Genomic DNA, 13,474 nt, shown 5'->3' on the forward strand with positions numbered 1-13,474 from the left:
TTTGGTGCCCATTATAACGCCATTTTTCAGATTCTAAAAGGCCTCCACGTTTCCGGAAAACCATAATTTTCGTTTTTTCAATGTTTACATTTAAACCCCATGAATCACAATATTGACAGAGCTTATTTAAAAGATATTGAACTTCACTAGGTGTTTTACCAATAATCGCCATATCATCGGCAAAAAGCAAAAGAATTAAAACAATGTCATCAATAGGCATACCAGATTGAACATCTTGTTGAAGGAACATTTCTAAATCTTCAACAAATAGGCAAAACAATAATGGGGACATTACCTCCCCTTGACGTAAACCAACGACATAATTAAAATAATCAGAGTAGTTAGAGCATGATTTAACTCATGATTTTACATTACAATACATATCCTTAACAATTCTTAAAACTTTGCCCTGTATTCCAGACTTATACAATTTTAGCCACATACCATTTCTATAAATTGAATCAAAACATTTCATCATATCAACAAAAATAACGTAAAGCCTTTTGTTTTCAAACAAATAATCCTGAACAAGTGACAAGAGAATACATATAGCGTCAACTGTAGAGCGCCCCTTGCGGAATCCAAATTGGGCGTCGGAAATTATATTATTTTGTTCACATACATGCTCTATACGTTTATTTAAAACTGTAGTAAATATTTTAGAGTAACTAACAAGAGTTATGCCCCTGTAATTATTAACGTCAGTAGTTGAACCTTTTTTATGTAATGGAATAATAATTCCCTTTGTCCACTTCTCGGGGAAAAAGCCCGAATCAATAATTTTGTTAAAAATCTCACATAGATGACCTGATAAAATATCAATAGTTTCAATAAAGTACTCGTTTAACAAGTTATCACATCCATAAGCTTTGTTACGTTTCAGCGATTTCACAGCAGTAATGATTTCTTCTGTGGTAATCGGATTATCAAGCTCAGGGTAAACAGTATTCGGTATATTAAAATCATTGTTAATATTGAAATTCTCTGCATCTTCATTAACACAATCGAATAAATTTCCCCCTAAATTCATGAAATAATCTCGAAAATCATTTAACGTTATATTTCCAGAGTTTTTACTTGAAAATGATTTGAAGTGTTTCCAAAAATCCTTTGGCTGACTGTTTTTCATACGTTCATGTTCACGCATTTGCTTCTTAAAGTTAGCATTCCTTTTCTTCCTTATTATCTGTTTATAATGTGATTTACATTCACATAGATTAATTCTATTTAGTTCCGATTTTTCGTTATTAAAACTATTTAAGGCGTTTATGTAAATATTTCTCAAAAATATACACTGCTCCTAAATTACTATACACATTAATATCATTCTCTAATGCATTAAAAAGGCTGACGTTAAAAATGTTATAAATTGGCGAATCTTCACCCCAAATATATGCACCACATAGATAAATGTTTTGTTCTGTGTGAAAGAAATCTCAAGCTTAAGCCAGACGATTGTATCGTAACTGCTCTGAACTACTTCAATTCCATTTTTTAAGTATTCCTTGTAGTATAATATTAAACCACCGCTACTACGTTTCGCATTTCTATGTTGGTATTTTCTATAAAAATTATGAGAAATATAACCGTTTAAATCAATGTTAGAGTTTGAATTACACCAAGATTCATAAATAAAACAAATATCATTTTTACCTAATATATTAACAAATTCAGCACTTTCTTTTTTGTCCCTCGTTAGCCCGTGAATGTTCCAGGAAATAATCGAAAGTTCATCTCCTGCGTAGTCCTATTGGTTCACTGGTCGACCATCAATATACAGCGTATCATACGCAATCCAGGCTCGCTTGCATCCCTCTTGGCTTCCTTCATCTTCGGAACGAGACGCCGCCGTTTCTCCTGAATCTCAGGAGGAAATTGTTCAAACACATTGTAAGGTGTACCTTTCAACTCCGGCCACTGACGCCTCACCACCTCACGATCTTTAAAGAAGGCAAATTTCGCAACGACTGAGCGCACCTTCCCTGTAACCGGATGCGATGGTGAACGGTGGACACGCTCGAAGCGCATCGCATCGACTGCTTCCTTTGCGATCGTCCCTTCATACTTTCTGGTGGATTTGCCCCTTAAACATTTGTAAAAACTATATAACAATTGCAAAAACAGTTTTCTTTGTTTCAGCCCGTACGGCTTTATCTGTAATTGCCATTAATTAATAAGGTTGATTTTCCCTTCTTAATGCCATTTTTATGTTGACAGTTACATAAACAATTTGATGTTGAAATGTTTTCGATAACACTATTTAAAACTCATACTACGACGTTACTCATGAAGTAAAAGTCGACATTTACTAACACGTATTGTGATTAGTATGCATTTTCACTTACTCTCGCATTTCGGGAGTCTTGGGTGCGGATTTTCTTCCGTTTCATGGGTCCACACATAATTCGTCGCTGGACCGCACTCGTACGTTTCAAGTGGAGAAGTAGCAAAGAAATATCCTGTAAACAACAAACACTAATTAACACCATTTCTTTCTCTTTTCTTCCTGTTGCGATAGCAATATTCATTTGTTTTGGAAAACGATTTAATTGATTCTAGTTTCAGTCCAGTTACCATGGATATCAGTTTTTCCACGCCTCATAAGTGCACAAATTCGAAGCATCAATCGCCGTCTTAAATTGGACTACATATCAAGCCTATGAATGTTTATGAAACACGTATGAGATCAAATGCATGAGTTATATTTTTACTTTGACACAAATAGCGTATGCTCAAAAGGTTTAAGCCTTTCTGTATTCATATGGTTATCATAATTTGATCAAAAGAAGAAGCTGGAAGTTCCCATTAAACTATATTATTAATGTTATTATTATATATATGTACATATAAACTACCTGGTTGACATTTGAAAACACACGCGTGAAGTCCGTCTTAGTTTTCAGTACAGTTTAAAAATGACCCAATAGTCTGGTATAATGATCTGCATTCTGAAAAAAATTAAAAACGATATTCAACCTAGCTTCGACGTATTTGAATCTTATTATTTGAACACTCCAATGCACTGGTAGATGAGTGATTACCTATTAAATATAGGCATCATTCAGAGACACCATATACTACAATAATTTATTTTCAGAAAGTGACGTCACAGTAAGTGCCGAATGCGTACGAAATAATGGTTTGTCCCAAACGTGTGACCTTAATATTTTAATGTTGGGGAAAACGGAAAAGTTCTGTTTATTAACTGAAAGTCAGAAATATTTATTCCATCTATTGATATATATGCATATATATGCTAATTGTATTTTACATTTTACGAATTCCAATAAAAACGTCATAGTAATTTATTTTGTATTTAGTTGCATGAATATAATTACGGCTGATACGGCAGGTGAATTTGAAAGAATGTTTCATTTGTCAGCTTTATTTATACCAGCACATAAGTGGGGTTTCTTCCCAAAAACTTTCAAACATTCAAGTAAGTCTTTTAAATTAAATACCCTCACGACCTTTATCTTGCGGGGTGTTTATTCTACACGGACAAAATAAGTATGAATATAGGACGAAAATATACTTTGCAAGTATCAGGTTAATGTCAGCGAAATAAAACTGTAAATGCAGTATTCACGCCTTCTTGGGCAAACATTTTTGGCGCATTTCTCGGACTCAGTGTTATTGCCAGAGCAAGCGTTCCCCTCCAGGTCACGAGGAGGATGCGTGCAGGAACGCCTGCGTGTTTTGCTACCGCCACCACACGTCTTCGAACATTTGCTCCAAACACCCCAGTCCGACCACTGTCCATTAACTACAATGGTTAACAAATATGAATGTAGTCCGATTGTGTTCGTATTAAATAAATAACATTTAAAAGATTGAGCGTGAAAGTAACGTTTCTTACTTGCTTTGATGTTACACATTTCTCCAGAAAATCCGTGAGTACATTGGCACGTGTATTTGCCTGGCCCGTTGGTGCACGTGGCTCCATTTTGACATTCATTTGAGGCACAGTAATCTGGAGCAACCTCACATTGCGTCCCACTGTATCCGTTGCTGTGGTAAATACATGTATATAGTTTGTAATTGAAATACATTAAAAACAATCACCCATAAACAAAGAGCTTCCATTAGTTATATGTATTGCTCCAGCATAAAAAGAGATTAATATATTGCATATTGTATATTATAAATTAAAACAAATCTGGCGTATTATTTTTGAATTTGAGTTACAATAAACTGGTTGCTAAACGATGCTTAATGTTGAAAGATGTACATGTATATACGAATTCAATAGAATCCTACATATGGTAATACAAATTAAGGATATGCAAATGTATTGGTTAGATTTGCTATTTTCACTTTATTGTCTTACGTATTGCATAAAAATCATGAAAACCAAACGGCTGGACATAAGATGCACTAATGAATTTGATTGTCCCACACAGCGGTTTGAAGCTAGATGCAATATTATTTGAAAACTAACAATGTATTCAATTACCTGCATTTGCATTCAAAAGCATGCAGTTTATTCACACACGTAAGGTTGCCACATGGCTTGTTGGAACATTCGTCGTGTGCTGGAAGTCCAAACAACTTCTTTTAACAAAAAGAGCAACTATCGGAATAGGACGTATTAATTTATGGGTTTTCGAATCATAGGAAACAATCCTTTAAGCTGTAGTTAAATGAAAATTTGTATGTGTTGCATTTTAACACGTGTATAAATCTGTCATATAAAATCTTTAAATGCTGCGACTCCTAAAAAAAATAAATGTGACAATGACTATAAATTTCGGATATGTCTTTCAATTAGGCGTCTATCCGAACGAATCTTAAGAAGCGAACCACTGACAAGTACGAGCAAGTACAACAGCTTTTGAACTTGATGCGTTTTTGGCATCTGAAGATTGATTTATTTCAAGTTTGCGATTTAATTTCTGATTTCAGAAAAACAGGCTGTATATTATATATCTGTTGTTGTTGTTGCTGTTTGTGTTGTTGTTGTTTTTCTCAAGAAAGTTTTGGCTTACAGTCGCATTTGGACGAAATCAACATCGTGTGGTTGGTGCCTTTGGAGAAGAAATCTGGGTCGTAGAGAAAAGACGTGAAATGCAATAAACATGCGCTGGATTCTTTCATGTTGGCTATATCAGCTGCTGTCTTAATGCCCGAAAAAAGATATGGTGAGGTAATCATGCCGTCTGCAACATAATGCTTAATTTAGATATATGTTTAATGAAGTTATCATCAATATAATTATATATTAACATACATATCATATCAAGAGTCTGATTTCACAAATAAATAAATAATAATATATTTATATATATTTGTCTTATACGTTAATTTAACTGATTTAATTGCCTAATCACATTCTTAACACTTCTATAATTTAACACTTTGAAATGTGATGTCACCTGTAATAACCACATACATGCATACATACGAAATGTACTACTACTGTCATTCTCCATTTTGTATTTTACATAATGCAAAACATTATAAACATTCCTTGGTTAAGTGCTTTGACATTATTATTCACAAACATTCAGGTATTTGGTCAACGTACCTCCGGTTATGGTCATATAATCGTTTGTTTTGATCGCGTTTGCTCTTGCATTTCGGAAAGCTTTAGTGGACAGATGTTCTCCATTAAAATATACTGTCAGTTGTGCGCTGTTGAGGACCAAGGCAACAAAACCCCACGAATTGCTTGTTATTTTATTTGATGAGTTGAAAACTGTCTCTCTGAAAGTAAGATAGAATACATCACATGCATTAAGATATTAACATTTTCACGATTTAAACTGAATTTTGTTACACTTTTATTTATACTACATACGCCATATGCACACTAGTTTAACGTTTTACTAGTTTGAAACGATGTGAGAATGCCAGCAAACAAAAATCCTTAGCCATACATGTTCTATAAATAATGGCGATAACGAGCATTTGTAGCAAATATACAATATAACGACGGAACATCAATAGGATCACGCAAGTACTAACCCTGAGAGTGACACGGCAATGGAGGTTGAGGTATTTACAAGAATACCAAATGATTTGTCCGCGCTAGCAATGTTTAGAGCCAGCGAAGACTTTGTATACACCCAGTACACTAATGTGCTTCGGACACATCACTATCAAACGTAATCTCCGACTGGCTGTCTTCTGTTATTTTGATGTCGTATGCTTTAAATGAGAAATAATCAAATGGAGATTATAACTCAATTACTGCAAAAAATAGAGAAACATCTAATATTTTAAACGCATATCATTACACAAAGAGTTTTAAGAATAATTATGTTCTTTCATATCAAGCACGCGACGCGTGTTTTGTTTCTTGATTAATGCCCCCAAAATAATTTATTGCACACTGAGTTAAAATTAAAAGATCTGAAGGGAAGAATGATATCGTCTGCTTTCACGATAGCTCACCAAAATGAACGAACAAAGTAGTGCGATTTAGTTTGTATGGATGGATGTTGCGCGTACCTTTTGTCTGATACACAATATTTCGTTTTGCGTAATGCCACTTGCTTTTGTTAAACGACATTTACTGAATGATAACCCAAGATAGCTATAGACATTCGGTACCCCTCGCAGATTATCATAATCGGACTCGGGAGAGAAATACGGGTTGAAAGTAATCCGCCCACGTGATACCATTCTAAGAATGTTAAAACAACAAAAACAATGACAACGATGGCGTCCATAATTCCTGTAGAGTTTGTACTTGCTCTGGCTTCAGAGCATAGAAAATCCCCATTTTCATCTTTGCAAAATGTAAACAACTCGCAAAACCGGCCATGTTTGTTTTTACTATGTAATTTTGATTCGCGTAGGCCCGCGTAGGTAGACCGCAATACCGCTTCCGAAATGTGTATTCATACTATCTCCTTCGAGGTACTTATCCGATGTTTGACGGAAAGGGCCGAGAATGTGCGATTGAGCTATAGAGTAACAGAAGTTTCTGTTTTTAAACCGTGATATGTTATTTGCGTATACGTAGTATGCATAGTTTGTGTAATTTCTTAATTCTAATTCAAAATAAACAAGTATACAGCATAAGATTTAGTGACTTAATCTCGAAACTGATTCTTTGTTTGACATTTCGCTATGAGCAATTCGCATTTTATAAATATCGTGTAGAGATCAGCAAATGTCATTTAGAACTCGAATGCTGCACGATAATGCACAGTTAGATTAATAAATGATGAATGAAGAAAACTTAACAATTTACTTTTGCAAAAAATGCGGCAGTAGATAGAAGAAATACCACCGCCAAAATTTCTAAAAACCTTTTCAACGCTTCCAGTAAGACCGCCAAATGCCGAGCCCAAGAATCCGGAAACACCGCCCATTGCAGAGCCTAAAGCGCCTCCAATAGCATCCCCAACACTGCCAAAAAAGCGTCTGTGACGATCTGAAAGATACTCCTTTTTTTTGTTCGTGAAGTTTATTTAACTCGTATATAGGTGAAGGTCGGGGCCATACTGCATCATATTGTACCCAGAAAGAACAGTTCTTATGTCGGGCAAGTCGTCGAACGATTGCGTAAACTACAGAATTATCGAATATAGTCGTAAGTCCAAGTGGGCTAACAAACTTTATAACTAAACTATAATAAAATAATCAAAAACAAAGCTTAATATTAAAATCACAATACAGTTTTTTGGCGAAAGACAGAAACTATCCAAATAAAAAAGTATCTGTAGATTTTTTTTATGAAAAACACAAAAACAAATTCTTGTTTAAAATACAAAAAATCATTATAAAGTCATAAAGAGTAATATTTATTGTGACAAAACGTACCTAATTTTTCACTACATGTGAATCGGAACGTTTGATTTCCGTGCTTCAACATACACGTCACTCCGACAGGTATTTCGTCTATGATCTGTTTATCTCCATTACAATCAATCACAGTTTCACTTTTCCCGATTTTGCAATTGCGCGGTCCTTACTCCGGATAACTATAAATACATCTATAAATACAACATACAAAATCCATTCATATCTGTTTAAGCCAAATACACTTTATATTAATCGCTATATTAAATCGATAATCGGAAATCTTTATTTTTTATCCTCATTCTCGTTTAATATCATAGTAACTGCGTTTATCAACGTTAACTATACCACATGCATTTTTTAATGTGATTTTTTTCGTATTTAATACCCGAACCTACATTCTTAATCGATATGTATTTAGTATTTCGCATATGAACTTAAACACTGCATACCCCGTTTTGTGAGCAGACCCCAACAATGAAACCACAATACAATAAAGCTTTAAGCATTGCCAGCATTAAGCCGACGTCTTAAACCTCAAATGATTGTCGGGTACGGTTGAAACCATTTAATACAGTTGTTAGATGTCAATCACATCTCAATGTGAGAGTGGCAGATCGCTTCGGAAATATGGGAAATAAAAACGAGACGAGCTTTGATTGGCCATGTGTTTAACCATTCAGATTGCGCCTTTTTTTTTTACTTCTGACGTGTTTGAAAATTTTTACAATCCCAGTTCGTGGAAGTAGGTGTTGTAATTAAGCCCATATCGTACCTTCAATGTCTAAATACTTCCTGGTTAAACTTCTACTTACCAATATCCTCTCTCAGCATATCATTCTACAAATCGAACTCAAACCATGCATCGCGCGGCTCTGTTAACATTACTGCTAGTCCCCGCATCAATTGGCAGATGACTCCTGGTGTGCATTGTTTGAAACCAGTATTTGCTTTTGCTATTACAGCGACTGGAGTTTATGGTCATCATGCACAGCAACCTGTGGTGGTGGATACAGACAGAGGGATCGGGTGTCACGATGTGTGAACGAGCTACCATGCCCCTGTACCTCAAACGAATGTTTAGACTCCGAATCTTGTGGCAAGACTTGTTACAATAGCGGAACGTATGTTGAGCATAGTTTAAATGAGACATTCTGCAATTGCAGTGATGGGACCACTGGAACGTGTTGTGAAACAAGTATGTTTATTATCAAGTCTACCTTTCATTGTTTCGAGTGTTAACATATTTCAACGATGTGAGGTGTTAATTTTTCAAATCGTACATTGAAGCTGTATTCAATTCCCGTGAAGCATGTTTTTGGTTGTGGTTTAATGTTGTTAAGAAAATTAATACCGTCGTTTGAATTGGGACTCTTTTCGAAGTTGATGCGTTTGTCATTGATTTTATTTTATGAACATTAATCAAAGATCTCATTTCAGTTGTTACTTGTGGACAGCCTAGTGAGATTTCCTTCGGGAATTTTACCGGGAGCGACTTCGAGTACGGCAGCCATGTTGTGTACACTTGTGATCAAGGCTACAACATGACCGACCAGACCTCTGCAACACGTACATGCTCAAAATATGGAGTGTGGTCAGGGGAACTACCACAGTGTTTGTGTAAGGAAATTATATTGTTTTATGATAAGTTTTAAGGATTTATGTATTTTAAGTAATTTTGTTTTATTTTCAAACCGGATGTGTTTAATCTTTGAACGTATAATACCAAACAATCTTCTGCCATATGACCTGGCTGGGCGATACTTATACATATTAAATCTAAAACCGTGTTATATACAATAAATATACCCACATATCTTGATATGTATTTAACATATCTAGTGCGGTGACCGCATCTTAAATAATTGTTTATGCTTACAGTTGTAGTGTTGTTTGTATTGTTGTGTATAGCCAACTAATCGCTTATTTTTAATAAAACAAGCTGTGTTAACAAGAACATCTCTTCTTATCATAGTTCTGGAGTTTCATTATTACCGTATTTGACTTGCCTCGTCATCAATTTTTAAATGCTTAGATCACTGGCATGTTGAACATTTATATATTTGTATAAATCATGCACTTTGTACTGAGCCTATACACAACTAGACTTTTGAACCATCTTCAAATTTAAATAAGTCATCTGTGTAGAATAGCTCGTGAATTAAAACGGTCATCACAACGGTTCTATTGTTGGAGTCTATTTGATAATCGGTTTTCACTTTATGGTTGTGTAAAGGACTTGGGTATTTCAGACGCAGAATCATGTAGTGGGAGCCACTGTCAAAACAACAGCACCTGTGTAAACATGCTTGGTGACTATGAATGCATTTGTGAAACCGGGTGGACTGGGAAGAACTGCGAAATAGGTAAAATGCTTAATCTTTATAACATATGCGTATGACGGAGATCTCATTTTACTATGCTGGTTCAAGCAATTGTTTGGTAGTTTAAAAGAGGTCTATTGCCAAAGATTAACAATCTCTTTCACACATAGACATATTGATTTAAGTTGTTTTAGAAGGTGGTAATTTTTATTTAACAATGGCTATTTGGAATTTCAAAATACGAAATTGTTAACCACACAACACAAGCAAACATTGGTTTAAACTGCACATTTTACTAATAAAAACATGTTTAAGCTTCAAAATTATCATTTATTTAACTGTTGATGCATATGATGTATCATTTATTGTACAGATATACAACCCCCTGTCATGCAGGGTTGCCCAGTTGATCGAGAAGTGTTCGTGTCAAATATGACCAGTGTACAAACATGGGGAGTCCCAGTCTTTCTTGATCCGCACGGATTTGAAGTTGTTGTCACTAGCAACTTCCGGAGCAACTCCTTCGAGTTTCCATGGGGTGTGCACACAGTGCAGTATGCGGCTGTAAAGCCTTCGAATGGTTTGACGGCTGAGTGCACTTTCACTATCCGCATCAAACGTACGTCTTTTTTATCAATTGCAAACCGATCTTATGTTTCATCTCATGAACTAATATTTGTTGTCATTTGAATATATCTTTCAATTGTTTTAGACGTTGTTTTATCCCCCACTGAATATCTTTTAATGAGGCTATTGTGTCAAATGCATCGACATCCAATCCTTTTTTAATTTAATATAACTTAAAACAAAATGAAGCAACTTTTATAGATTTGAAGCAACAAGTTTTGACTGCTGTAATCTTGAAAAAAAAAGCGTATGTGACTTTATAATTCAGCGTAAAAATATCAATAGTGTGTGGTAATGCTAACTGATATAATTGTCATGCTTACTTTATATGCAGCTTACCCCTGCAAACAACTGCCCTCGATTTCCAACGGTGTCTTAGTATGCAATGGCTTTGAAACAGAATACACGAACATCTGCAAGTATTATTGCCTAACTAACTACACTTACCCAGTCGGACTATCGAAAGACACAACGTTTGTTTGCGGGGCCTCTGGAAACTGGCTTCCTTTTGCGACAGTTGGCAGTTGCATTCCTTCAGGTTTACTACATTAAATTAATTAAGTTTTTTATATTCATGTTACTAAGTGTCGACGAATGTAAGGTTATGTTCTAGTTAGTAATTAGACACTTTTACATTGCGTTTGTTTTGAGTATTTTTCTAATTCTTTAAAATGTTCAAACAGAATATTATTTAAAGTCAATATTAAAGAAATTTCCAAATAAATTATAACCGTTTTGGTTTTAGATATTGCCGACATTGACGACATCGGGCATACCTTTGGGGGCTGCCACAGCGAGACGGATGCATATAATATAGGGACCACCTATATAACCGAACTGAATAACACGGCATTCTATTCACTTTGTCAGAACTATCCGGAAAAGTGTTTGCCAAACAACGTGAATATTGTATGTTGAAAAGTATGCAGCGGATAGCGGTTCGAATATTGTATTATGTCGCATGAACAGATCATATCTGATAAATAAATTTTATAAGTAACCAATTGATGCTTTGAACATTTGTTTTAATGAATACTTTGTTTGCTGTATATGCTCTAAGTAAAGCAAATTTATTTTATGCATTAGTTGTATGACTTAAAATGCTTAAACGTTTAACGCAGCATACGTTAGCAAAAGGGACAACTGTGCTAGTTGATTCAACTCAGAAAAAAAGTAAAACATACAGGAGTATACATTGAGAAGTTCAAAAGACATAATCCAAGAACGCACCAAAGTCCATCTTGAAAGGAAATCAACCATTACACGACAAAACCTGTTTAAGTGACCAAATCTTAAAGATGCGTTTATGTTATTGTTGGATTTTCTTTCTCAAAATAATTGTATATAAAAAAAAAAATTCTACAAAATATGTTGTTTTAACTACTACTTGTACGCCCACAATTGACAAAGCCATGACATGGACGTTGAACGGTCATCACTGATGTCACTAATTCAGGTTTTATGGAACAGCTAAAATAACTTATGATTCGTGAACCAGAGCACGCCTACAGATGCTCGACGCTCCACTTTTTCTCATATTTGATAGCCTTTTTTTTTGGGGGGGGGGGGGGTGTTTCACTGTGATGTTGATTTTGCTTTGTTTAGGAGTTACAGATATTAAGTAATTTGGCTTAAATCTAAGCTAAAACTATGACTAAGCTACCTGTAACCTAATCTTGTCGACAGAATGGCTTCATTGCGCATTCTGACGGGTCAGTTACAGTGTCCCTGTTTCATACATGTCGTGAACTAAGCCATAGCGAGGCTTGATATTTGAAAACAGAATTTGATAAAGAAGAAATATATTCTTTTAAAGATTTTCGCCATTGATTTGATTTGTTTTTGTTGTTGAAAAAGATTGTCAAAAAAATCAAACAATTATGACTAATATCGCGGATGTTTTTCGTGAACAATTAATGTCCACATTACATCCAAATACATTTAAATACGGACGTATGTTACAATCTTACCGAGGACCCTACTCCGAGAATGTTTTCTCATCAAATATTAGCATTTGTAAAAATAGCTTCGTTATAAAAAAAAGTTGTGTGTCAAACGGTTGATCACGTCAGATATTAACTAACAAGAATTATATTTACAAAGAGTTAATTGCAAACATGGAGTTAAACACCGACAATTTTATTTAGGTGCATGAAGTGTAATTTAAAACTAACTAAAAGTTATCACGTGTTTATCTTTTATCAATCGAAACGCACGGATTTATTTACTTGTATAGTTTATTGCATTCTCTCATTTTAACGTTTATACAAAGGGTTGTGGTACATCTTGCAATGTGTTCGCGTTATTGCGTTATATATACTGTTTATTATTTTGTTGTAACATATAACAAATTAAATTGTAAAACATTTTGCCATTTAAGAATGGACATCATTTGAAAGTGTTAACGCAAAGCAAAGACGTCTTTAGATCGACTTTTTTGTATAAAAAAAATCGAGCTACCATACCATACCATACCATACCATACCATACCATACCATACCATACCATACCATACCATACCGACCCGTACCCTACAATTACGTCCCTCGCCTGACCTCTCCTTCCATTCCCTCATCTCCCCTTACTTCACCTCATCTCATGTGTTATATTAACGAAGGAACCAATGTCCACTTAGGTAAAGCATAGCGTATAAACCATTGTCCGCATGAACTAATTTACAGGGTGATCTAAATGGTACGATCAAATATGTTGCGAATAGTGACTTTACATTGCAGCATTTTCAATGCGTCATGAGTATATTTCGGTATCTC

At 34.9% G+C, this 13,474-nt stretch overlaps 1 protein-coding gene across 1 annotated transcript; it reads left to right on the forward strand.

Annotated features, from left to right (window-relative positions):
- The first annotated feature begins 3,903 nt into the window (after positions 1 to 3,903).
- On the forward strand, positions 3,904 to 11,965 carry LOC127864542 (fibropellin-3-like). The gene is made up of 8 exons (XM_052404213.1): positions 3,904 to 4,016; positions 4,991 to 5,146; positions 8,718 to 8,950; positions 9,193 to 9,372; positions 10,005 to 10,118; positions 10,450 to 10,695; positions 11,038 to 11,241; positions 11,449 to 11,965. The coding sequence occupies exons 2-8, from the start codon at positions 5,139 to 5,141 to the stop codon at positions 11,619 to 11,621; spliced, it is 1,158 nt and encodes a 385-aa protein (XP_052260173.1). The 5' UTR covers positions 3,904 to 4,016; positions 4,991 to 5,138; the 3' UTR covers positions 11,622 to 11,965.
- Positions 11,966 to 13,474: the final 1,509 nt, after the last annotated feature.

The sequence above is a fragment of the Dreissena polymorpha genome, chromosome 1, assembly GCF_020536995.1.
Source record: "Dreissena polymorpha isolate Duluth1 chromosome 1, UMN_Dpol_1.0, whole genome shotgun sequence".
Lineage (NCBI taxonomy): Eukaryota > Metazoa > Mollusca > Bivalvia > Myida > Dreissenidae > Dreissena > Dreissena polymorpha.

Coding starts and splice junctions, on each gene's coding strand:
- LOC127864542 (XM_052404213.1), top strand. Junction 8,951..9,192: donor TGGAACGTGTTGTGAAACAA/GTATGTTTATTA, acceptor ATCTCATTTCAG/TTGTTACTTGTGGACAGCCT. Junction 10,696..11,037: donor TTTCACTATCCGCATCAAAC/GTACGTCTTTTT, acceptor CTTTATATGCAG/CTTACCCCTGCAAACAACTG.